The sequence below is a fragment of the Megalobrama amblycephala genome, linkage group LG3, assembly GCF_018812025.1.
Source record: "Megalobrama amblycephala isolate DHTTF-2021 linkage group LG3, ASM1881202v1, whole genome shotgun sequence".
In the NCBI taxonomy this organism is placed as follows: Eukaryota; Metazoa; Chordata; class Actinopteri; order Cypriniformes; family Xenocyprididae; genus Megalobrama; species Megalobrama amblycephala.
In genome coordinates this window covers 27,720,307-27,745,266 of record NC_063046.1, presented here as the reverse complement: position 1 = coordinate 27,745,266, position 24,960 = coordinate 27,720,307, and the positions used below count along the sequence as shown (strand labels likewise).

The 24,960-nt window shown below is 37.2% G+C and overlaps 1 protein-coding gene across 3 annotated transcripts in view; it reads left to right on the top strand.

The window, feature by feature from the left end:
- Positions 1-12,382, top strand: part of ptprn2 (protein tyrosine phosphatase receptor type N2) — a 217,873-nt gene extending 205,491 nt beyond the window's left edge. For all 3 annotated transcript variants that reach the window (XM_048184803.1, XM_048184806.1, XM_048184804.1), the window contains 4 exons: positions 3,259-3,312; positions 4,240-4,304; positions 8,548-8,621; positions 11,653-12,382. In XM_048184803.1, the coding sequence (XP_048040760.1) occupies positions 3,259-3,312; positions 4,240-4,304; positions 8,548-8,621; positions 11,653-11,724 (265 nt within the window). In that variant the 3' untranslated portion in view covers positions 11,725-12,382. The remainder of the gene's footprint in view (positions 1-3,258; positions 3,313-4,239; positions 4,305-8,547; positions 8,622-11,652) is intronic.
- The last annotated feature ends 12,578 nt before the right edge of the window (positions 12,383-24,960 follow it).

Here is a 24,960-nt window from a genome sequence, read left to right as displayed (position 1 = left end):
AACTGTTTACATTCACTTAAGAAATTACTGACTATGTTTAAGAGGATACTTGCCAAGACGGGCATTTTAACATTATGACATAGGGATAGGCGTGGCCTAATTGTTATTGAGTAAGACTGGTAATCCAAAAGTTGTAGGTTTGATTCTCAATACTGGAAGCAAATGACTGAGGTGCCCTTGAGCAAGGTATCTAACCCCCAATTGCCTCCGTGCTGCCCACTGCTCCGAGTGTGTGTGTCCACGGTTTGCAGGGTGTGTGTTCACTACTCCTAATGTGTGTACACTAACTGACTTACCATACTTGGCTTCACATGTCACTTTCACGTTTTCACTTCACTTATTATTTTGTTTAAATATGTCTCTTCAAGTGCAAAAAGACATGAAGGAGAACTCATTCAGTAATTACGCGCTGTCTGAGATGCAGATTTCTGTGTACACACTTCGGATGTGCGCGCACATTAAACTTCCCACACAGCGTGAATGACGAATTGAGTTCTCTTGGTCTTCTTGCGCTTGAATATTTAAATTGTTAAGGCTCAAACTTTTGTGACGATACAGAACTATCCTGAGCGTCATTCACATTTGTTCACGTTCATGTTCTCACAACATAGCATTGTTAGTATTCATAAGAATTTTACCGACAACTGCCGATTGACACCATTATATACACTCGCCAGCGCAGCGCTAGGAGCCTGTAAATTTTAGGCCCTCTCCCGCATAAGACTCCCTCATTTTTCACCTGCTGTGAGCTTTCTGAAGAAAGGCAATAGGCCTCTGGGGTACAACCTTAAAGAAATTTAACAACCCTGGTATAGGTGGATGTATTCCTGCAATCCATTTTGGTCTTCCAGTTCCATTGTTCATACTCAAGCTGTTGTGCTGTTACATTTAGTTTATTAATTCCACTACTTCACCATATAATGTTTTCCCCTTTTTAAAGATATGGAGAGCAGTGCTTTAAATTTCAAATAGTTCTTCAAATAGCTACTAAACACAGTGTTTGTCTTGGGGAAATGTCTTATTCTTTTAAATATGCAGGTGAATTAAGAATTACCTGTCATGAGATTGAAATTTATGTGTTGACATTTCTATAGCATCAGATTTGGAGTGTTGATTTTGTTTTTGGAATCATGGGAAGTGTGTTGGATCATATGCACAGAGCATTTAGATCTGGAATGCTGATATTGGATCTTGTGCCCTGATAAATAAGATATTATATGAATAGGGTGGTTCTGCTCCTCAATCAGCAGTCTTACTGATGATTAACATATGGTCCTTGGTTCTGAATTAGCACTCCTATTCTGAGAGCCATCTTGAAAAATGTCCTGAATATTCTTTTCACTTTAGGGAAATTCTCCCAAAGTTTCAATGACACCTTGAGCATTGAGTCATGAGATGGTTTTAACCCCGGTGCTTCTGTTTGACTTGCTCTGGTTTCTGATGCCATTCTGAATATGTCCCCAAAGGCCTGTGACACAGTCTTGTCTCAAACACTGCCATGACTCACACTGAATCTGTCAAACGCTCCTCACTCACCTCTTGTTTTTTCGTTGGCCAGCTAATTAGCGGTTGCCAGTGTCATTTTTGTGATGTTGCAGCTAGTTATATGAGCCCAGTTGCATAGTCACAAAAGTGATCATTGGAAACTGTATCTCCTCTTCCAGGCCCTTGATTTTTCCTTGCCTCCCCTCCTGCATCTCTCATTTACCAGATCTCCCTGTTTCTCACACTCACCCACCCTTTTTCTCTGCCCCTCTGTCTTACCCAGAAACACATGTTGCTGTCGTAAAGTCCCTAATGCATGACGATTCCCTCTGCACTCTTTCAGATCTGCCACATCTCAAACAAAACTACTCAAAGAATCACCTTTATTACATTTCTTGTGTAGGAAGCATCACACTTTATTTTATATTTCTTTCAAGGTCCAAAGTTAATTACTGTACGGATCTAGAATTCAGTTATTTTTTTATAGAAATTTATTTTGCGCTATTTTTATTAAAACCATTTTTATTAAAAAACTCATACTTTCATTTTTATGGCTTAATGGAACGAATATTTCACATTTGTATTGTTAAAAGAAAGAAAAAAAAACTTAAGGCATCCTACTGATGGTCATTTTTCCACACTATTAAATGTTTCTAGAAGATATGCAAGTCATGAGAATTGTTTTTTATTAATAGTTTTTAATAGTCTTTTTTAATATTTTAATCGAGCATGGCACTTACATCAGCGTGGGTCAAATTGCCATTCTTACACTTTTGACTTAAATCATGTAAAATGCTGTAGCTCCTTATAAAGTTAAAGTTAATAAATTCTGTTAAATAAACTCTCCAAAGCCAATTTTTCTTGCAGATGGCTGTTGGCGAGTGTTAATTTTGGACCCTGCTTTCTAAATAACATTATATAAATGTGTGCAGTCTGGGCTTATGAATTGAAAGTCGTCTCATGAGCATTTAGATCTGATCCTAAAAACCTTTTTAGCGTCTTTTGTGAAATCAACCTTGAAGTATGAACAAAGCAGGGATTTTTTTTCTTTTTGGATGAGATAAACAATATGAGTTAACACAGGTTTCCATGGCAACAACACCTATGTGCCTTAAAATCCTGCAAGGCCTTATGGTTTTGCAGGCATTGTAATTGTGCAAGGTTAATGTGTTTTGGATCGTGACACATAACCACACATCATCAATGTGGGGGATTTAAAAACCTCCCCATTTGTTTTAATTGTTTAGCATGGACCCTTTTTGTTTGTAAATGATTTTGATAGACTCGTGTAAGAAAGTCCTAGTTATTTTCTGGTTGAAATAACATGTTTATATTAAAGGGATATTTCACCCAAAAATGAAAATTCACTCATTTACTCACCCTCAAGTTGTTCAAAACCTGCATACATTTCTTTCTTCTGTTGAACACAAAAGAAGATATTTTGAAGAATGTGGGTAATCAAACAGTTGATGGTAGCCATTTATTTCCATAGTAGGGAAAAAATACTATGGAAGTCAATGGCTACCATCAACCGTCTGGTTACCCCCATTCTTCAAATTATCTTCTTTCAACAGAAGAAAGAAACTCATACAGGTTTGGAACAACTTGAGGGTGAGTAAATGATAACAGAATTTTCATCTATCTCTTTAAGAAATGTCATATGTTTATATATGTCCATGTTTATAACAATTTCTAAAATGGCAAATGAATATGTCCCTGATCTACTAATTTGCACTTCATATATTAATGGTCTCTTTTTTTCTGTCATTGCAGAAAGGTTAACAAGTGCTACCGGGGCAGGTCTTGTCCAATAATTGTTCATTGCAGGCAAGTACCACAATAATATAAAAATGCATTTATTAGTTAGTTGCACCAGTCTAAAATACTAAGACTATATATGCATGTGTTTGTGTTATTCTTAATATTGTTAAATTACTGGTTTTTAGCCTTTCTGGTAAAAATAAATGGAGTATTCAGTGAATGGTATCTGTGTGACTGATTAAAAATGAATGCCCTTTGCCATGAGTGTGAACTAGAAGAATATGAGAGTCTATGTAAACTAAAATATTTGTCAAATGATCTTTAACCTCAGGGGTTAATGGCCAAAATGTTGTGCATTGTGGGCAGACTTCACAGCTGTAATGCATGTTTGAATAATTCAGAATGATATCAGGGGAGAGGGAGGAGTTTCCCTAAATAATTTTCTCTTCTTTCCCAAAACCCTCACTTCAATGTGTTTTTTCTGCGTGCTTAAACCTGAGCAACCCCAGAAAGTGGCATCCACATGCATTCGTTCAGTAATACACTCATGATAATCAGCTGCATGTCTTGAAAAGTAACCTTGATTTCAAATCAAAATCAAAATGCTCAGCTGCGTCTGAGTTTGGCTGGTTCTCGCAATTTAGTAGATTGCGTAGAAGGTAAAACATGTTTAAAATGTTTTTACAAGTCACTTCAAATTCTCACTGTTCAGACTCTGTTTAGTTTTTGCTCTTAAAAGAGCTGTGTTGTATTCTTTTTTTTTTTTTGCAAATACAGTTTAGTTCTGCAAAGAACAGGAAAACAAGACCGCATTCGTCTTTGACAGAATTATTGTGAATGCTGAAGGATGATGCAACAGTCAACAATGCGGCTGAAACACAACAGAGAAATGAACGCTTTGTTTTCTTTTCGGCAGGCACACACTATAATGCTCATTCAGGCAGGTCTGCTCTTTTCTCAGAAGTGATAACGGGTTTCTGTCTTCATTTGCAGCGATGGTGGTGGAAGGAGTGGAACCTACATCCTGATTGACATGGTTCTAAATAAAATGGCCAAAGGTAAGAGCGCGCGGCACAGATGAGGAGGTGCTGTCACCACAACACACAACATTTCACACAGTGAAACAGAGATGTTCACAAGTCTTTTATCTGGAGTCCGAGTCAAGTCTGGAGTCTTTTGTCACGAGTCTGAAATCCTATTTTTATCCTAGTTGTATTATATAGACAAAATAATATTATCTTTCTATCATATGTTTTGTTTTTAGTAAAGATCCTATGATGTAAGGGATAATGTACATCCAGCTTGTTACTTTATAATCCATTACAATGTACAAAACAATTGTCCTGGCAACACGACTAGTCATTTTCAATACATTCGGTGCCAGTGAGTCTCAGTTTGTGATACAGCAGTTTGTTATACAGCTTCGTTGTTATTGATGACAGTCATTATCAGAAAATATCAAACCTCGGAACGTTTAAGTCAATAGAAAACTGTACGCATGCTGATTGCGATACGTTAAAATATGAGCTTTAAGTAATATATGGATTGACATCTCTTTCTATCTCTCTCTTATGGACACACATGCTCGGTTTAAAGGCTAGATTTTTTGTTCATATTTTAACAGACTGGCGATCCAAATGAGCCATGCAGCTACACCTATAATAGCTAGCTGTGTGAGTTAAAGTGACTAACATTTGTGGACGCGATGTCTCATAAAATTTGATGTCGTCGTTCCGGTGTCTTTAATTGTTTTCCCACATTCTGTGCATTTGACGATCTGACATGTTAATAAACTTATGGCACGGTGGCTCTCGTCATGTGTCATGGGACTCTTATGACATTTCGGAGTTTATGCGCAATATACGGACACACGTAATCAAATTCTTTGACAAGAGTCCGATCTACCACGACACAGGGAAATATATGTGACGCAGCTATTATAAAGCCATTCAAACAAAACAAAAATTCTTTATTATATCAGTAGTTAGGGTTAAGGGTAAAACACTCGAGTTGTTTTTAAAATTTTCACAAGTCTTTTGTGTCAAGTCAAGTCTGAAGTCATTTCAGGTCGAGTCAAGTCTGAAGTCTATTAAAATGTGACTCGAGTGCGACTCGAATCCGAGTCCCTAACTCGAGTCCCTATCTCTGCAGCGAAGGTCTCGCCGTGCATTAGGGGATGATTGTGGTCTTCAATGAATGGCCAAGGTTCTCAAAAGGCGGAAAGTGTGTGAAAACGTAAAGGACTGAGAAAAGCATAGACATTCCCCCTTATGTGATACTGCATTTCTCCCCGTGATTGCTCCGGTAAGCAACTGCGAAGGTTTGACTTTTCACATGCAAATATTAAACGTCGAGTGCTGCATAGAGTTTACCAAGTCATGTGAATCCAGCCACAGAGACAGGAGGTGCCTTCATAACCTGTACAAATCATTTCTCCAGCACCGGCACCATTCTTCCTGACCCCATCTGGTGAGGTCACCCATGCATTTGCCTCCCCCATCCTTCTCTGTTCTGGTCACTGGTCCATCCCTACTCCTGACCCGACCATGGTCCGTAGCTTTTACCATAATGGGGGATCAAAGGGCAGATGCCAGGGAGAGAGTCGCCGCATTTGTGGCTCTTTCCCATGCTGTCAGGCCGGGAGCCTCGGCCCTCAGCGGCCCCCTCCATCTCCCTTTTGTCTGTTCTCTGGGAAGCAGGAGGGGCTCACAGGTTGCCCACTTTCCAGTGTTCACTTGTGTGATCAAAGCCTTAGAAAGTCCTGAACAACAGAAATCTCCCTCTTCCATTCCCCTTTTTCTTTCTGCTGTTCTTCATGTCTTCCTCCTCTCTCTCTCTCTTGCTCCTTTTTTTCCCTCAAATACCCCGTCGTATTTTTCTTTCACTTTTCTTCATCTCTAGGAATGAATTGTAAATTAGCGAAGAATGCTGTTTTAATTCCAAAGGCTTTTCTTGTTAGATGCCCCCTCCTTTGCTCGCTCTCTGTCTTTCCCCCTAAACTTTGGAATCTTGCACTTCTTAAGACATGAAAGTGTTGGAGCACTTTTGAGGCTGGAACCCCAGCTGCACTCGCTCCCTTTCAGAAAGCATCTATAAGGATTCCCGCTTTTCTCATTCCTTTGCCCTCAAACTCTCCAAAATCTCTCTCTCTCTCTCCCTCTCTCTCTCTGTCATTCTGTGCTGAAGGAAGGGGGTAGTCTTTCTTTTCTTTTTGAAGAATGAATGAATGAGAAATAAGGCCTTGTTACACCTCTCCTCTCTCCTCTCATTTATGAGGAGAAACAACAATGAACCTGTAGAAAAAGTCATTCAAGCTAAAGGTGAAAGGGAGATTTCTTCTAATCAGCCTTTTCACTCTTCCTGCCATGTGAAAATTTTCATATTCACTTTCACATATTTTGGTTCAATCAGTGGTGACCTTGTAAATTTGTATGGACAAGAACAACAGCTCTACATGAGTGCTTTAAAGCTGCAATTTATAAAATGTTTGCAGTAAAATATCCAAAAATCACTAGGCCAGTGTTATATATTTTGCTCAGTTGAGTACTTACAATATCCCAAATGTTTCCAACTATTTGTAAATCGTTAGAAAATTGCTATTTTAACCAAGGCTCCGGGACGTGTGAGAAGTCGCCTGTCAATTGCGTCAATTGTTACCCTCGGTTTCTGGTTTTATTTTGTAGAAACCATGGAAACACCAAAGACACTTTAATATATTACATGTTTTAATAGACAAGGGAACAACTGTTTGGTTACATTTATAGACAGAATACTATTGTTATATAGCTCAACACGTTTAGTCTTATTGTTCAAATTTATTGTCTAATTTTCTTGATTTTTTGCGAGTACCATGCTTTACCATGCCTCAGATACAAACAATATTTTGTCAAGTAGCTAACATAGCATAATCAGATGCAGCTTTATTTTTAGTAACAGTAATACAGCATTTTCTCCATCATACAATACGTTTATCAACACAAGCCATCCAGAATTTAATATATTCTAAAATCGATCTATCTTACTGCAGTGTGTCTCAAACAAGTGTCTCACAGCAGCCACAGAGTGAACGCACAGAGTAATGTTATAACATCATTTTCAACACACTCAAATGTATCTAATATGATAAACAGAGCTGCGTTACCTCATACTCATGACCGGAAAAGCGAAAGCGGCACCGGCGACTGTGGCATAATAAAAGTTCCGCTGCTCATGAGGCATGTGTTGCGCAATCACTCCAGCGGCCTCATTCAGCTCCCTCAACACTCGGTCCTGCTTTGCTTCATACTACAGTAATGTTAATAATCTTATCCATGAACATGATTTCTGCCTGAGTCCTATCCCGATTTATTTCCACCGGCTGTGAGGTGAACACTACATGTCCCAAGATTCCGTGCTCAAACTTGGCATCATCAAGCTACGCCTTTGTTTTGAATAGGTGCCCCCTAGCGAATGGAAAAACTACATAGTGCACCTTTAACTCATGTAAACTGTGTGCCGGTTCAGTGGCTGTGTTTTCATGAGCTCTACTGGTATTAAAACCACAATCTCAGAATCTCCTAATGTAAGTGGTGTGTGTGTTACAAGTAAAGGCTTTGGCTATCTGCCAAATATAAAGCATAAAAGAGTATAAAATCAGGAAATTTTGTCAGATGACCTACAAAATTGAAATAAAATGATTTTATTCAAGTAAAAATATATATGATAGCATCAGTCGGACTAAACTCCTTGCACTTTTATGCATTTTTAGACATACATGATAACTATATAAGTATGCACACCAGCAGACGATATTGTTTTGTTTATTCTAAGCGCTCTGCAGTTTTGTCGTCCGTCACTTTAAATTCTTGAGCTCTTTAAAGTTGGGTGGATTTTTATCGGCTGCCACTGTTTTTATCGCTCATCAGCTGGAAAATCAAACATTCTGAAAGTGACGATATTGTTTTTCTTTGCCGTTATAGTTGTGATGTGGACAGTATATCGTTATCGTTATTGTCCTTGGTGTGAATGGGCCTTCACTCTTTATATACTGTATAGATTAAATTTTTATCACTTGTATTATTGTATTCATTTTTGAATGTAGTTCTAGAATAAACTGTGAAGTTCTGTTATTTTGTTCTCTGAAGATCCTTTCCATTTCTTTAATGTGAACTAAAAACAAGGTAGAGAGACAGTCTAAAAGCTTTGTCCAACACTGTAAGGGGAATGTAATTCCACAGAAAAAGAGTGAGCGCTGGAGAGAGTGAAAGATGATATATGATTACACGCAGTACTTTGAACTCATGTTATGTGGCTCTGTTGCAGGTGCTAAGGAGATTGATATTGCTGCTACACTGGAGCACCTGAGGGACCAGAGATCAGGCATGGTACAGACCAAGGTAAGGCAGCAAGTAAAACTCTCTGCTTAAAGAACAGCATGGAAGTCTGAGATGATGTACGTTAGGTGTTTTGGGCCTCTGGTAAAGATGTTGTACTGAAACCAGAAAAAAAAGAATTTCAAAAAATCTTTAAAAAAAAAAACATATTTCAAATTAAAAATAAATGTAGGGTTTTTTTTAGTACTTCTTTAAGTACTCTATTTGGGTATGTCTGAAAATGCAGATAAAGCCTTGTATTTGGTGCATTTTTAGGTTAGATGTCTCTTTCATATAACAATAATTCAATATTAATGCCAATACTATTATTCAGTTTAATACCATGCTAACTTCATCATCAGAAAGTAAAGTTCAGTCAGTTGCCCCTTAAGCAATGGAGCCATAAGTGCAAATTCACCTGCCTTCACCACCTTTCATCCTGAGATGTCCTGTACAATACAGCCCTGACCACACTGCTACAAATTAACATTGATTTGTAATCTAAAACCACATAGTCAATAAAGCACCAAAAGCCAAGCTCAGAAAACTAACTTGTAATTGATCACTTCTTCCATGACAAATGCGTCCTGTTGATGCCGCAAGCAACAATGTTTTATATATGTATGTATATATATATATATATATATATATATATATATATATATATATATATATATATATATGCTAAAGAAACATAGCAAGATAGCAAGATGAGCAAATGACAGCCCCTCCTCAGAGCCATACTGAATTACATTATTACAGCTGCTGTTTATAAAAGATAAAGCCCTGACTACCATACCTGATTAACTACTGTAAACTGACATATTGAGCCTCCATGGATTGTGGCAAAAAGATCTGCAAATCTATTTAGAGCATACTAAAAAGAAATGAAAGTGGTATTATATAAGTTTTAAATATTAGTAGTATATTAGCTCTCTATTAGGTTATTTTTTTATTAATTTTTCATATATTCAGGTTAGTAATTTTTTGGAGCAATCAACCCTCTTTTTTGCTTGTTTTTTTGGTTCATTTATGGTGTGCAACAAATTTGTAATCTCAGACAGTGAATTTTGATAGGTTTCTAAAGTAACTGCAAGTTAACAAAATCTACCAACAAACATCAGAATGTAAAAGATTTTTTGGTCCCACTTTATATTAAGTGGCCTTAACTACTATGTACTTACATCAAAAAATAAGTACAATGTACTTATTGGGTTCATATTGAATTGCAAAACACATTTGCAGCTATTGAGGTGGATATGGGTAAGGTTAGGGAAAGCTTTGGTGGTATGGGTAGGTTTAAGGGTAGGGATAAGGGTTAAGGGATGGGTCAACAGTGTAATTATAAATGTGATTACAAAAATTAATTACACATGTAATTACATGCAGGTGTTTTTAAAATATAAGTACAATGTAAAAACATGTATGTACACAATAAGTGCATTGTATCAAATGATTAATTTAAATGTAAGTACGTAGTAGTTAAGGCCACTTAATATAAAGTGGGTCCGATTTTTTTTAAAATACTAATAATAGAGTGATGAAAAAAAAAAAAACTTGCTTATCAGTTCCTAGTCACATTTTAGATATCATATCATATCATATCAAAACTTTATTAAGGACACATATGGTCCAGAAATACAATACAACAGTACAACAGACCGATAGATAGATAGATAGATAGATAGATAGATAGATAGATAGATAGATAGATAGATAGATAGATAGATAGATAGTGTATATTTTTGATTTTCTGACTGTGATGCAATGCTTGGCTCACTAATGTTTGGATCTTCCTGTTTGCGCTTATTTATGAGCAAAATATTATTAATATTACTAGTGTAATGTAATTATAATCATGTAATTGCTCTTGTACACCTTAGGACTTGCTGTTATGTTTTGAGTCGCCTTTAAACGAACCATTAAAATTTTTATTTAGAAGAAAATAATACATGAATGTATTTAATTACTTACCTCAAGCCTAACATAACAGGTTGTTTTCAAGTTCTGTTGCTTGTTCTGCACTGTACAGTACAATAATTGTGTGCTTTACCATACTGTCCTGCTCAGTCAACACTTCATCTCTGTGTTGCTCCAAAAGGCAGCATGTGCTTAAAAGATGCCCCCTCGCCCTCCACTTTTAGAACACTCTCAAAGCAGGTACTCGTGTGTGAAATTGGTCTGCCTCCTAAAATCCATTCTACCCTCTCCATGGCCCAGAATAGGAATGTTTTGTGCATTAGCAGCTACGTGAGCTCTCCGGCTTTTGTTTACCTTGGAAGAGAACCTCATAAACAGCTTGACTGATCAGATAAATATCCACAGCAATTCTTCATCATGTCTGGAGAACATCGAGGCATTAATGTGACACCATCTAGTGGCAAGACGGTCACATTTACACTTTCCTATGTAGTCGCCTTTTTCTTTCCAGATCACCTTGTATATGACAGTGAATGATATTTGTGAAAATTGTCAAATCAGTCGCATGCATTCGGTGGTATATGTCTCCAGCACAAGCTATTACTGCTACAAAGTGAAATAATCGAATATTTATTCATGCTGACCTCACAAACCTTTACCTTCACTTTACACTGTTTTTTAGAGACTAATTTTTGTTGGTTCAAAATACTGAAAAGTGCATGTAAACGTTAATTCAAGAGGGATTTTTAGCCGTTTCTTGTTTTGTGCAGCTTTGCATCTAACTTAACGCCCACTTTAGCCTGGTTTATTCCATGGCCTGCAGTGGGAGGCTTGAGTTTCAAACGTTAGTTTTGAGGGTCGCTCTTCAGACAATGATCGATCTTCACAGGGCGGCCCTCAGGGAAGAGACTGATTTTGAGTCATAGTTTGAACAGAGCACACTGAGTCACACATTCTCTGCAGCTTTAAACACACTCATCTACACAAGGAAAAGGCACACATTGGTGTTCTTTCTTCGTCTCTTCTGACTGTTCTTTTTTTTTATCATTATATTCTCTGGCATCCGTTGTGCTTAGTGTAAAATGTTGGTGTTTTTCAAGTACTTAGCTTCCACTTTCTCTCCTTCTGTCTTCAGGAACAGTTTGAGTTTGCGCTGACTGCTGTAGCAGAAGAGGTGAACGCCATCCTGAAAGCTCTGCCTCAGTGAAGGAAACTTTCACAAACACTTCCAACCTTCTTCTTCCTCTCTTCTCTGTGTAACCTGGATGATTATGAAAATTGACACAATTTCAAGCTGTATCCAGATTCAGATGCATAGTATTGCATAAGACATTTCTTTGTACTTGGTGTGTGTAAAATTCTATAGCATTGAAATAATTGTTTAGAACGATATTCAACTAGCCAACCAGGCATGCAATCATAGATTGTATTTGCTGCTCGAATTGGTGTTTACATACCCACTAGTTGTGCATATGAAATATCTGAAATATAAGTGTTTGTGCGAAGCAGATGTGATCTTAGCGGTGTTGTATTACACTGTATTAGTCCACTGCAGTTACGTTCTTATATACAGTGAGTTCATGTGACTACACTTAATAGTTATGGATGAGCAATACTAATGTGAAAATGAGAATACTACAGTATATTACAGTTCTACAGTTGTGATCTCTTTGGAATCAACTTTCGTTGTTGTGATATATTGTTTCTAGATCAACTAATAAACAGGTTTTATTACATATAGATTAATTGGTTATACATACAGAATGAACCATGTGATTAAAAATGGTCTGCCAAAATGTAATTGTACATATTATTTTTGTGTGTGCGATATATAAAAGTAACATAATAAATCTCAAAATGCTGAAGCTCGAGTGATAATTGCATTCATGAATCATTTTGTGTATAATGGATAGAGAAAGACAGGATGAGAGATCTTGTACTAACAGTTTTCCTCACATGTTTTGTCACTCAGTTCTCCTAAATCTGTTAATTTGGAATATCTGGAGGTAAACGAGAAAAAAGGACCGTTTTCTGTTTTATTCATCCTTCAACAACTAATACACATTTATTGTATACATAATACAAATGTATTATTGTTAAAATTTATTTAGAAACTTTTCGCCTAGATGCATACATAAATATTCACACCTCTTAATTTCCTGTCTGCAGCACTATTATTGACAGCGCTTGTGACATGCATGTCCCTTCCTGCTATTTCTGTGTGTTGATTTGCATTCCATTTGCATATGTATCTGTCGCTTAACCTGCGTCTTATCAGTATGCAGCCAATCTGAATGTAAGGGGGGCATGCTAATCATCTTATGAATAACTATATGGTAACCATAATTGTGCATGTTTAATTGGTCGTCATCAGAGGGATACAAGTTTATTAGAAAAAATTACGGATGGTAATTGCTTCCTGCAGCAACTAGAGCATTATGCAGGATTGTGATATGCTGTCGTCTTCTGTTCAGGGAATTCATATTTCCTGGTATCGTTCAGCACTGCTAACACGATTAATTATTGCGTTTGGCGACAACTAGTTTAACTCAAGCTGATTTTTTAATTAACTTAGTTTCACTATCATTTATTTTAAAATTCATCCCTTTAGATTGTCCTTGATCATTTGCATTCTGATTATTCTCGTCTGTTCCAAGTTGCTTAAATCAGAGTGTCATTATCCATTTTCTTTTCTCTCTTACGGGAAGATATCTCATTTTTATCACCACAATGTCCGTGCGTCAAAGAGAGGTATTACTGTTAGTACCATTAGTTCTAAATTATTCGCTTTCATTACATTCACTGACACACTAGAACTGCAAATAATGACCTATTTGCATGTTTTCCTTGAAATTGTCAGCTCAAGACCTCAAGTGACCCAAAAACGTCCAAAATTCCCCAAAACTTAGTTTGCAAGTCATGAGAGTTGATGTTGGGTGTCACTGATGATCACTAAATCGAACAAGTAGCATCAGAAATGCTGTTTTATGGAATATATTCAGAGCGGAGAGACGAAACAGCATTCTAATTGGTTTAACACAAGTTAAATCAGTACATAAGCATTTGACTGTTAGTGATAACAAATGACCTTGGGTGTTTCTGTACTGATGTAAGAGCTTTACTTCTACCTGCCACTGCATTAGAGGATAAAAAGGAAACTAGAAACTGCAGAAAGACATAAAGCTACACTTTAACTCCCACACTATCAGATAGAACAATCCAAATGACTAATCAGTTCTTATTTAAAATACTTTGGGAATTTGTAATGCAGGCCACAACTTGTTAAATATGATTGAAGGCAGAGATACACTTGTGGCACAAGACTAGAAGCAAAGGTAAATTCTTTATTACTAATGTTTTTTATACAATTTATTAAGATAATGTCTTTGCCATACCTTGATTTTAGGTAGTTTTGGGCTTGAATATAGTTGTTTGCAGAAGTGATAACGTTGTTAAAAAAGTAAATCTATCAATTAAAAGTGTAATTATCTAATACAAATATGAATGTTACAACATCACCCATGGATATTCAGGAAAGGAATATGTTAGGAAACAACATTATTATATGCCATGTCTGATCCATGTTTTTATATATATATATATATATATATATATATATATATAAATGCATAGAACTCCTTGGTTCATGCAAATTTATGTTATGTATATAAATCACTTCAGATTATGATACGACTTTTAGTTAGGAGATTTGCTTTGTTCCTGTCAATTAGTCTCTCCTCTAGTTAGTCTTGTTTACCCTTGTGTATTTAAACCCTTATGTTTCCTGTATTTATTGTCTGGTGTTTTTCCTTGATGGATGTTCCGTCAGTGTTGTCCTCAGTTCTGTTCCTCGGTTTTTGTTTTTGTTGTTGTTGTTAAAGGTGCCCTAGAATTAAAAATTGAATTTATATTGGCATAGTTGAATAACAAGAGTTCAGTACATGGAAATGACATGCAATGAGTCTCAAACACCATTGTTTCCTCCTTCTTATATAAATCTCATTTGTTTAAAAGACCTCCGAAAAACAGGCGAATCTCAACATAACACTGACTGTTACGTAACAGTCAGGATCATTAATATGTACGCCCCCAATATTTGCATATGCCAGCCCATGATCGAGGCATTACACAAGGGCAGCCAGTATTAACGTCTGGATCTGTGCACAGCTGAATCATCAGACTAGGTAAGCAAGCAAGAACAATAGCGAAAAATGGCAGATGGAGCGATAATAACTGACATGATCCATGATAACATGATATTTTTAGTGATATTTGTAAACTGTCTTTCTAAATGTTTCGTTAGCATGTTGCTAATGTACTGTTAAATGTGGTTAAAGTTACCATCGTTTCTTACTGTATTCACGGAGATCAGAGTCATGTCGCTATTTTCATTATTAAACACTTGCAGTCTGTATAATTCATAAACACAACTTCATTCTTTATAAATCTTTCCAACAGTGTAGCATTAGCCGTTAGCCACGGATCACAGCCTCAAATTCATTCAGAATCAAATGTAAACATCCAAATAAATACAATACTCACATAATCCGACGCATGCATGCAGTATGCATGACGAACACTTTGTAAAGATCCATTTTGAGGTTTATATTAGCTATGTGAACTTTGTTTATGCACTGTTTAAGGCAAGCGCGAGCTCTGTGGGCGGGGAGCGTGAGCATTTAAAGGGGCCGCAACATGAATCGGCTCATTTCTAATTATGCCCCAAAATCTATGGGGTATTTTGAGCTGAAACTTCACAGACACATTCAGGGGACACCTTAGACTTATATTACATCTTGTAAAAAAAAAGTTTGATGGCACCTTTAACAGAGATGGGCACTCGAGTTAGAGACTCGGACTCGAGTCGCATTTTAACAGACTTCAGACTCAGACTCGGACTCGGACTCAACCTGAAATGACTTCAGACTTGATTCGACACAAAAGACTCGGAATATTTTAAAAACGACTCAAGTATTTTACCCTTAACTACTGATATAATAAAGAAAGAATTTGTGTTGTATTTAAATGGTTTTATAATATCTGCGTCACATATTTCCTTACGTGTCGTGGTAGATTGTGCGCATAAACTCCGAAATGTCATAATAAGAGTCCCACCGTGCCATATGTTCTTTCGTTTGTTTATTATCACGTCAGATCAGCTAGACGCACAGAATGTGGTAAAACAATTAAAGACACCGGAACAACATCATCAAATTTTATGAGACATCGCATCTACAAAGGTTAGTCACATTAACTCACACAACTAGCTATTATACTGTGGTGTAGCTACATGGCTCATTTGAATTGGCAGCCTGTTAAAATATGAACAAAAAAAATCTAGACTTAAAACCTAGCACTACGTTTTATGAATATTTTCGTATTATTTGCAGCTTTTCTATTTCTTAATGTGTGTCCATAAGAGAGAGAAAGAGATGTTAATCCATGTATTACTTAAAGCTCATATTTTAATGTATCACATTCAGCATGTGTAGAGTTTTCAACTGACATTCTTAAACATTGCGAAGTTTGATATTTTCTGATAATGACTGTTGTCACTATCAACGAAGCTGTATAACAAACTGCTGTATAACAAACCCTGACTTACTGGCGCCATCTTGTGTCCGTTTAGCGACCGTATTGAAAATGACTCCTCGTGTTGCCAGGACGACTGTTTTGTACATTGTAATGGATTATAAAGTAACAAACTGGATGTACATTATCCCTTACATTATAGGACCTTAATTTCAAATAAAACAGATTATAGAAAGATCATATAATTTTGTCTATATAATACAACTAGGATAAAATATAAGATGAGAATTTTTTTTTTTAATGACTCGAGACTCAACTCGGACTCGTCACAAAAGACTCCAGACTTGACTCAGACTCCAGCTTAAAGACTTCAGACTTGACTCGGACTCCAGATAAAAGACTTGTGAACATCTCTGGTTGTTAAATAACACTCTGCATCTGGATCCTACTCTTCTCCGTTTCTGAATTCATCGACGTTACAGATATTATGAACATGGTCAGTGCATCTCATGTGTAAGGGTTCCCACAATATTCTGATATCACTTACTGATGTGAATAAAGCGAGATTTCCCAGCTCAGAATTTTTCACTGTGAAAGGACTAAAAGTTATGATTAGAAGTCCTCAAGAGTATGACTCAATCAGAGCCCTGTAGTGAAGCTCACTTAGAAACCCAATTATCTTTCTATATTATGCCCAAGTCCCCTCTGACAATCACTGGCCCAGTATCCCAGCTCTTTAAGAGGACCCTTTTCAATAGGAGATTCCCTTCAATAGTACTTCAAACTCAGTTCCAATCCAGCTGATAATCATGTCTTTGCACCGTTACCCTCCTAAGAAATAGGCTGAGTCAAACCAAAAAAAAGATGACAAAGAGAATCTAATATGTAAGCGCAGTTTGGTGTATACAATCTTAGTGTGGGAATGATTAAGACACATATATATATAAGAGCTATAATACAGTATGTCCACCTATACAAGAGATATTCAGAGAGCAAATTGGGCCTGTCTGAAATGCTAGGCTGTGTGACTTTCCTTTTTGCAGACTAGGATGTATATTTCCAATAAATATCTTTAGGCATAGTGCAAAATATCTGACATAGTTTGTTGGTATTAAATCAGAAGGTCTTTAGATAATCTAAGCACTTCTGGGTTTACCAGCAGCATTTCTGAAAATGAGCTGCTTTTAAAAGTACCTGTGTGATCAATAGGTGTCTGCACAGGTAGCCAGTTTTACTCCTAAAAAACAATGGTGAACCCTGGTGCTGTTTGGCTTGGACGACTTCCAGAAGAGGCATGTGGGAAGTGATCCAGGTCTCCTTGAGATGGCTTACTGAAGCGAGGCTTGTGTTCTCCCATCTGAATGTGCAGGCTGTAATGAGAGGGGAGCAGATTGCAGCAGTAGCGTCTCATGTCTGGCCAGGACCCCTGCTTGCTTTGATCTCTTATAAAACACAAACAAGCTTTTTAAACATGGTGCTACAAGGCAGGGACTCTCACCATGTTCTCCACTGCAATGGACCTAGTGAATAGAGGAAACATGAATAGGAGTTTACACACACGAGCGTTCCCACTCACCCAGTGCCTTGCTGGAATATGGATGGGGCTCTTTATGAAGCATCTTTCATGCCCTCACCAGACTCTTCTAGAGACAGTGTAATAGAAAACAAGAGGTTGATTTTAGAATTGTTAAAATTGAAAAATAAAGTTAACAAAATGTATTATTAATTTTATTATCATTACATAGCAAGGTTTATATAAAATCATACATAACATTTACACAATTACATGAAATTAAAAGTATAGACTTTTTTAAAAAATCAACAAGTTGAAGTTTTTTGGAAATAAATGAATACTTTTATTCAGCAAGAATGCATTAAATTTATCGAAAGTGACAGTAAAGACCTTTATAATGTTTCAAATAAATGCTGTTCTTTTGATTTATTAGGGCCCGAGCACTGATGGTGTGAGGACCCTATTGTAATTGACAGTCAATTATTCTTCTTTTCCAAAATGAATCGCGTTTTTGAGGGCCTAAACATGCTCGAAAACTCATGAAACTTCACACATGTGTCAGAAGTGGTGAAAATGTGATATGGGTTTCAGAATTAGGTGTGGCAAAATGGCTCGATGGTGCCACCTACAAAATTAATTTCAATTAAGTGCCCTTCATGCTACCTTTTACGTACAGTTATGAAATTCGGTAGACACATGTAACAGCCCAATACCTTCAAAAAAGCACAAATTTGTGCAGTTTTTGTCATTTCCAGACATTGTATTTTAATGAACTCCTCCTAGAGATTTTATTAGATCAACATCATATTTGGTCAGTCTAATCTAAAGGTCTTTGCAACATTGAATTGTGAAGATCTAGAGTTTTCACTGAAGGGTGTGTCCATGGCGGCCTGACAAAATTCTATGTTTCGTTATGAAACAGGAAGTTGTTGTAACTCGGGTGTACAATGTTCGATCTGCCCCAAACTTCACATGTTTTATTACAGTCCTGGCATGAAGACATCTACATGGCAATATTCAGTTACAGTCATAGCGCCACCTGTTGGCAGCAGGAAGTGTGGCACTTTGAAATGACTTGCCATATTTCTGCTGTATTTACTCGCTTACATGCATGTCAACCACTGTTCACTGTTTTCCTAAGGCCACTGGGTGGCGGTGGCCCCGGGTGCGAGGGCCCTTTCATCGCTGCTTGCAGCTTGGGGTGGTTCAATGCAATTTCACTTTTTTAACTGTAGTTAGTGTGTAATGTTGCTGCTTGAGCATAAACAATATCTGCAAAGTTACAGCGCTGAAAGTTCAATGCAAACAGAGATATTGTCTTTTAAAGTTCTGGCAGTTTAATGCCTACAAAGACGACCGGATTGGACTACAACAAGCTTCTTCCCGGGTTGGTGACATCATAAACCCTGCAAAACACGCCCTCGAGAACACGCAACAAAGTGGGTGAGGCCATGTGGTGCAGCATAATGGAAGCGGAAGAGTTGTGTTCACCGGACGCGTCAAAAAATAATATAACCCATTATAATATATTTTCTACACTGGATGGAAGTCTACGCTGTGGAAGACAGCTTCCAGAATCTACACAAGTTCAATGCTGGATTTGCACAAAGGCTATTACTGAAAGATGGAGCAGTTCCCACTTTAAAAGCAGAAGCTGCTGTTTATTGGCTTCAAACTGTAAGTACATTTTATTGTTTGTACATGTCTTTCAAACGTATAGTTCTCTTGCTATTTTTGGTTGCATCAAGGACTTATACAAAGAGCAACACGTTTTTGCTTCGCTAGCCAGTTAGCTAAATTCTAGTGTATAACTGTTACTTCTCCAAAAAACATCTATGTTCATAGACAAACAGTTATAAATATAAATTAAACTCTACCTTTACAAAAATGCTACTACTCAGTCATGTAGTCGGCTACAGTAAAGCTTTAATCAGGATAAAACCGTATATTGAAAGCTAACAAACAGCAGTGACAGCATATCTAAACACTTTGACACAAATTAAAAAAAAATTAAATACCATTCATAAACGTCCTTTAAAAGCCATGATTGCAGCTTGACCCTCTTCATCTGGGTCTGATTCGGGTTTAATTTGATACAGAAATATAGACGCCATTATTTACATTTTCACTGAAGCAACGGATGGTAAGGGGCGTGGCGTTTCCGGACGCTTCAGCGAATCACGATACACTCGGCCAGCTACCAACCCGCTAACCAATCTGAGCACGTTGTGTATTTCAGAGGGAGTGGCTTCATAGAAGCAGGAAGTCAAACGAGCCGTTCATATGACAATGGAAACAGAGGTGTAGAATAAAGGTAAAATATATGAAAAATACAGCGTTTTCAAAAAAACTAAGCATTAAGACATGTTAAACTGTGCCCCAAAAACACAATCAAGCCTAGAAAAAAACCACTGAACCACCCCTTTAAGTTGTTTTCACTATTCTGTATTTCTCCATTTTCTGTATTTTTGATCAAATGCAGAGCACAAAAGACTGGCAAAATGTTTCAACATCTAAAAAAAAATCTTACAGACCCCAAACTTTTTGAGAGTAGGGCAAATTGTGTAGTTAAATGATTTTCACTTCAGAATTTAAATTTCCTGATAATTTATTCACCCCCATCTCATCCAAGATGTTCATTTCTTTCTTTCTTCAGTCAAAAAGAAATTATGGTTTTTGAGGAAAACCTGCAGGATTTTTCTCCATATAGTGGACTTCAATGGTTACCTTTGAAGTCCACTTCAACGGGTTGAAGGTCCAAATTGCAGTTTCATTGCAGCTTCAAAGGGCTCTACACAATCCCAGCCGAGGAATAAGGATCTTATCTAGCGAAATGATCTGTCATTTTCTAAAAAAATAAATAAAATTGATATACTTTTTAACCACAAGTACTCGTCTTGCACTAGCTCTGCGATGCACCATGCATTACGTAATCATGTTGGAAAGGTCACGGATGTACCGTGGGTGAAAAACTCAAAATCGTCTGACATCATTGTTTTAACTTGTTTTGTAAAGGCCGTTTGACTTAGTCTTTGCACATTCGCTTTGTAAACACTTGCTTGGTACTTCCGCCTACGTCACACGTGACCTTTCCAACATGATTTCATAATGCGTGGCGCATCGCAGAATTAATGCAAGACCAGCATTTGTGGTTAAAAGGTATATAATCGTTTCGCTAGATACAACCCTTACTCCTCGGCTGGGATCGTGTAGAGCCCTTTGAAGCTTCACTGAAACTGCAAATTGGACCTTCAAATCGTTGATAACCATTGAAGTCCACTATTTGGAGAAAAATCCTGGAATGTTTTCCTCAAAAACCATAATTTACTTTTGACTGAAGAAAGAAAGACATGAACATCTTGGATGACATGGGCATGAGTAAATTATCAGGAAATTTTAATTCTGAAGTGAACTAATCCTTTAATGTAACACTGGATGCAATATAACATGAATTCATGCATATGTACAGTATATTTGGTTACACCAGGTTATTTAACACCCAAGGTGACTTCCACATGTTGAGGAAGTCAGAGTTAGATAAGGGAAATCTCCTGATCTGAATAAGAATCTCCTCTCATTACACTTCAAGATCTCAAATGGTTATTAACCATAGAGGAAGCACAAGGAGGGGCTGACAACACAAACAAGGAGAAAGAAAAAAACAGACTGACATTTCACAAGCTTTCATCCCTGTCCCATCATGCATCAGGGGACACTTCTGGCATTTTGTCTCCTCTTTTTTCCTCGTTTTCATCAGTGTCGTCGACGGAGGTCACCTCCGTGACCCCAATATTGCAAACTGTCACTCAGAGTAAGTGAGTTTATCAACACACATCTAATCGGCCAGCCTCTCCGCAGGGAATTTAACCATCTGCATACTGAGATTGGCTTTTCCCTCCCTTTCCTGCTCGGAGTCGAGGAGGCGTCGCCCCGTGCTCGCATAATTATCAACGATAAAGAGCGGCGCTAACAAGAATGTCATGGTATATTAGTGTCACAGACACATTTAGACACCTAAATGATATGGATTCTGTAGTTGAAAGTCAGAGGTCAACGATAACATGGGAGGCTTAAGAGGGTATTTACAATTCTGAAACTTTACAAATTATCATATATGGTAAGATCTTTGCAAACAAGCAGCAGTATATACGTATATAAGCCCGAAGAACTAAAAACACAATCTGACTCGAAAATCCAGAAAAGAACGATGTGGAATCAGCAGAAACGTGCTTATGTGTAATTTAGGCAATAATTATGTTCCTGTGGCCTTTTTCCGCACGTGCCAGATAATTGGTAGGTTTTACAATACGCTGCTGACCTTATTCTCCCCCCTACTGTTGCAAGTGAGCTCTTTTTTTTTTTTTTTTGTAAGCTTTTTTGTGAGACCATGTGCTGTCACCGTGTAGGTGTATGTGCATGTGTTTCTGTGTTTGTGACATTGAAACAGCAGGCTCCATATTGTCCTTCATCTGTTTATGGTAATTATGGCTTTTATACCTTCTCAGCACAGGAGGCTAGTCGGCCCGAAAGGTTCAAACGCTTTATAGGGTAACATCTGCACTAGTAAAGCCCTTTGTATCAAGCATGCGTGTGTTTTCCTTTTCTTATATAAAGGATGAAATATCATGCGCTTGTCACAGCAAAATCCCTTCCTATGTTCATTGTACGAAAATTCAATAACGTGTTATTAAAAATGCTCGCAGCCATTGTAAAGACGACCCGCATGTTTAGACCGAGGTGGAGAGCTGATAGCGCATTTTAATGAGAGTGTGATTCACGGCAAGAAAAAGGTGAATAAAAGACTGAAAAACAAAATGTGTCATGCGGAACAATAAGCTGCAACAACTATATCTGCATTCTGACAGAGTTACATAAAACACTGGAAAGGGCTGCTCAGACTCTGTGTGGTCAGACATGCCGTTCATTTCAGCTAAATGTGGAGGACATGTCTGTGTGTAACTTTGCTCTTCATATTGACAACCAAAGTGGTCCAATAAGGGTCTCATCCAGTTTCACATTTGCCATTACATAGGCACATCCTTCTCTCTCCGTACTTCAGATGGTTTTTCCTCTCATTTCATCCCTATTCATCCCAAATTTTCCTATCTCTCCTATCTGACTGTCCTTTCTCCCTCCTCCTGCTACATCCCTCTCTTTTCCCCTCTCTTAGTGCCTTGTCATTCATCAGTGGCTAATCTCTTAGGTTAGTGGAGGTCAGGTAAGATCAAGAGGCCAACTCCCTGGTGCTCCTGCTGAACAAATAACAGATAGTGAACTCTGAACCTCGCCTTTGCATGAGAATCAACATCATTTTTCTGCAGCTGGTTACCACAGCAACCAGGACTCTGCCAAATGCCTGCCCTAGGGTTTGAGACACCCCCCTCTTTCTTTCTCTCTCTCTCTCTCTCTCTCTCACTTACTTCCCTCTCATCTGCATCACAGATGAGTCCTCTCTCTACTCTGCACAAAAAAGAGGGGGAAAAAAATCATTCATCCATAATTCATTGTGTGTGTCCCACCCCCCTTCCGGCACGACAGCCCATCCTAGTAACAGGAACCTAGCAACAGCAACAACTCTCCACTAGGCTTTCAGCCTATGGGGAACTTTCAAATCTCATCAAATTCAGCCAATAGGGTGAGAGAGGAGAGGAGAGGAGGGAAGGGGAGAATAGTGTTTTTCTAGACAACTGTGTAGCACAGTCATGGTGTGTTCCAATCGTCCAATAGTGCCCTGCGAAGTGAACTTCAAATGGGATTCATCTTAAGTGAGTATAAATCACATAAGATATGTCCATTACAATGCATGAGCGTGGGTTACACAACAGTTAAGAAGACACATCATATTTATTTTTGTATTAAACTTTGCAACATTTTCACTAAATAAAAGGATTTCAGGCATGTTGATTTATAATTAATGATTTATGTTTTTTGTTATAAATTGCCATTATTATATACATATTAATGTAATTATTATGTTCTTTATTAATTATATAATTGTAATTTATATAATAATATGTAACATTTATATAATCATTTTATATATAGTATAATGTTATCATACTCAAAACAACTAATCTGCAGCGTTTCTAATGTTTGATGACTTTGCAAGACATTCCAAAATAAAGGCTGACAAATGAGGAAAAGAAAAATATATATTTTGTGAAATTTACCATTAGAAGCAAAGCTAAAGTAATAAATAAAAGATTTGTCCTTGAGCTGATAGGACCAATAATAAAGCAAGTCCAATATTTCTATTTTAAATAAATACATATTGAAATATCTTATAGTAGGACTATTTAAGCTCTTACAGGAACACACAACACTAGTACAGAATAATGAATTCTGATCATTTATCTTTTCTTGGCCACTTGACCTATTGACATATGCAGTGAACCATACGACAAAGAGACCAGAGCAATGCACATCAACAATTATCCTGTCCAATGATGGAAAATTAAAGCCCTGCATTTGTCAAACTGAACGTGAAGATTTCTGAAGAACCCAAAAAATGTGTTCCAAGTCTGTTCTGATCAGCCAGACAGCAGGGAAAAACAATGCTAAATGCAAATATCAAAAGGCGTTTATTATGAAAGGATTATAAATGTGTAAATTATCTTGACAAATAAGGTACTATATGCAGTCACACTCATCCTGTCTATCTGCAGGTGGTACAGATGTTGCAGTGTACACTGGTCCATCGGCTACAGTAGGACATAAATGAAGAATCTCGGTCAGCTTATATAACCACACATCTAAACATCAGAGAGAGTTTGTTCACTATGTTGGGTTCCAGCCAGTATAACTTTGGTCATATTTGATCTATGGTGTTTTTGGCAGCCAGCTGTCCAGCAACTGGTGCTAGCCAAGCAGTTACATGCAGTTATTATAGTCTCTGTCTTACAAGAGATCTTTTTCACCATGAAATGTGAAGCTGGCTTGAGAATTTTTTTTTTTTATTATAAACTATTGTAGCCTTTGAGTTGATCATGTTCTCTCTGTATGCAGCAAAAACCCAGAGGATATATCTGTAAGAAAATAAAATGTTAGCATTATTAGCATTAGTCATTTGAATAATTTCTTTGGAATGACCCTCCAGGTTGTCTTTTTTACACAGCATCAATTTTAGCCTTTTCAGTCCTGGCAAGTTGTATTCTCTGGGTATAGTATAAGATACAATGGAAAGCTGATTGTATATTAAATTAAATTAAATTGCTGAAAGACTTGCAAACAATATTCTAAAACATTTATGATAATGAAAAAACATTTACTATTAATGTGCTGTTCATGAGAGACTTGGAAAACAAAGAAGCAATGAATCACATTTTAAACTAAAAAATTTAGATAATGCCGTTAGAATGAGTTCCTCAAATGCATGAAACTATAGGTTACTGGAAAAGT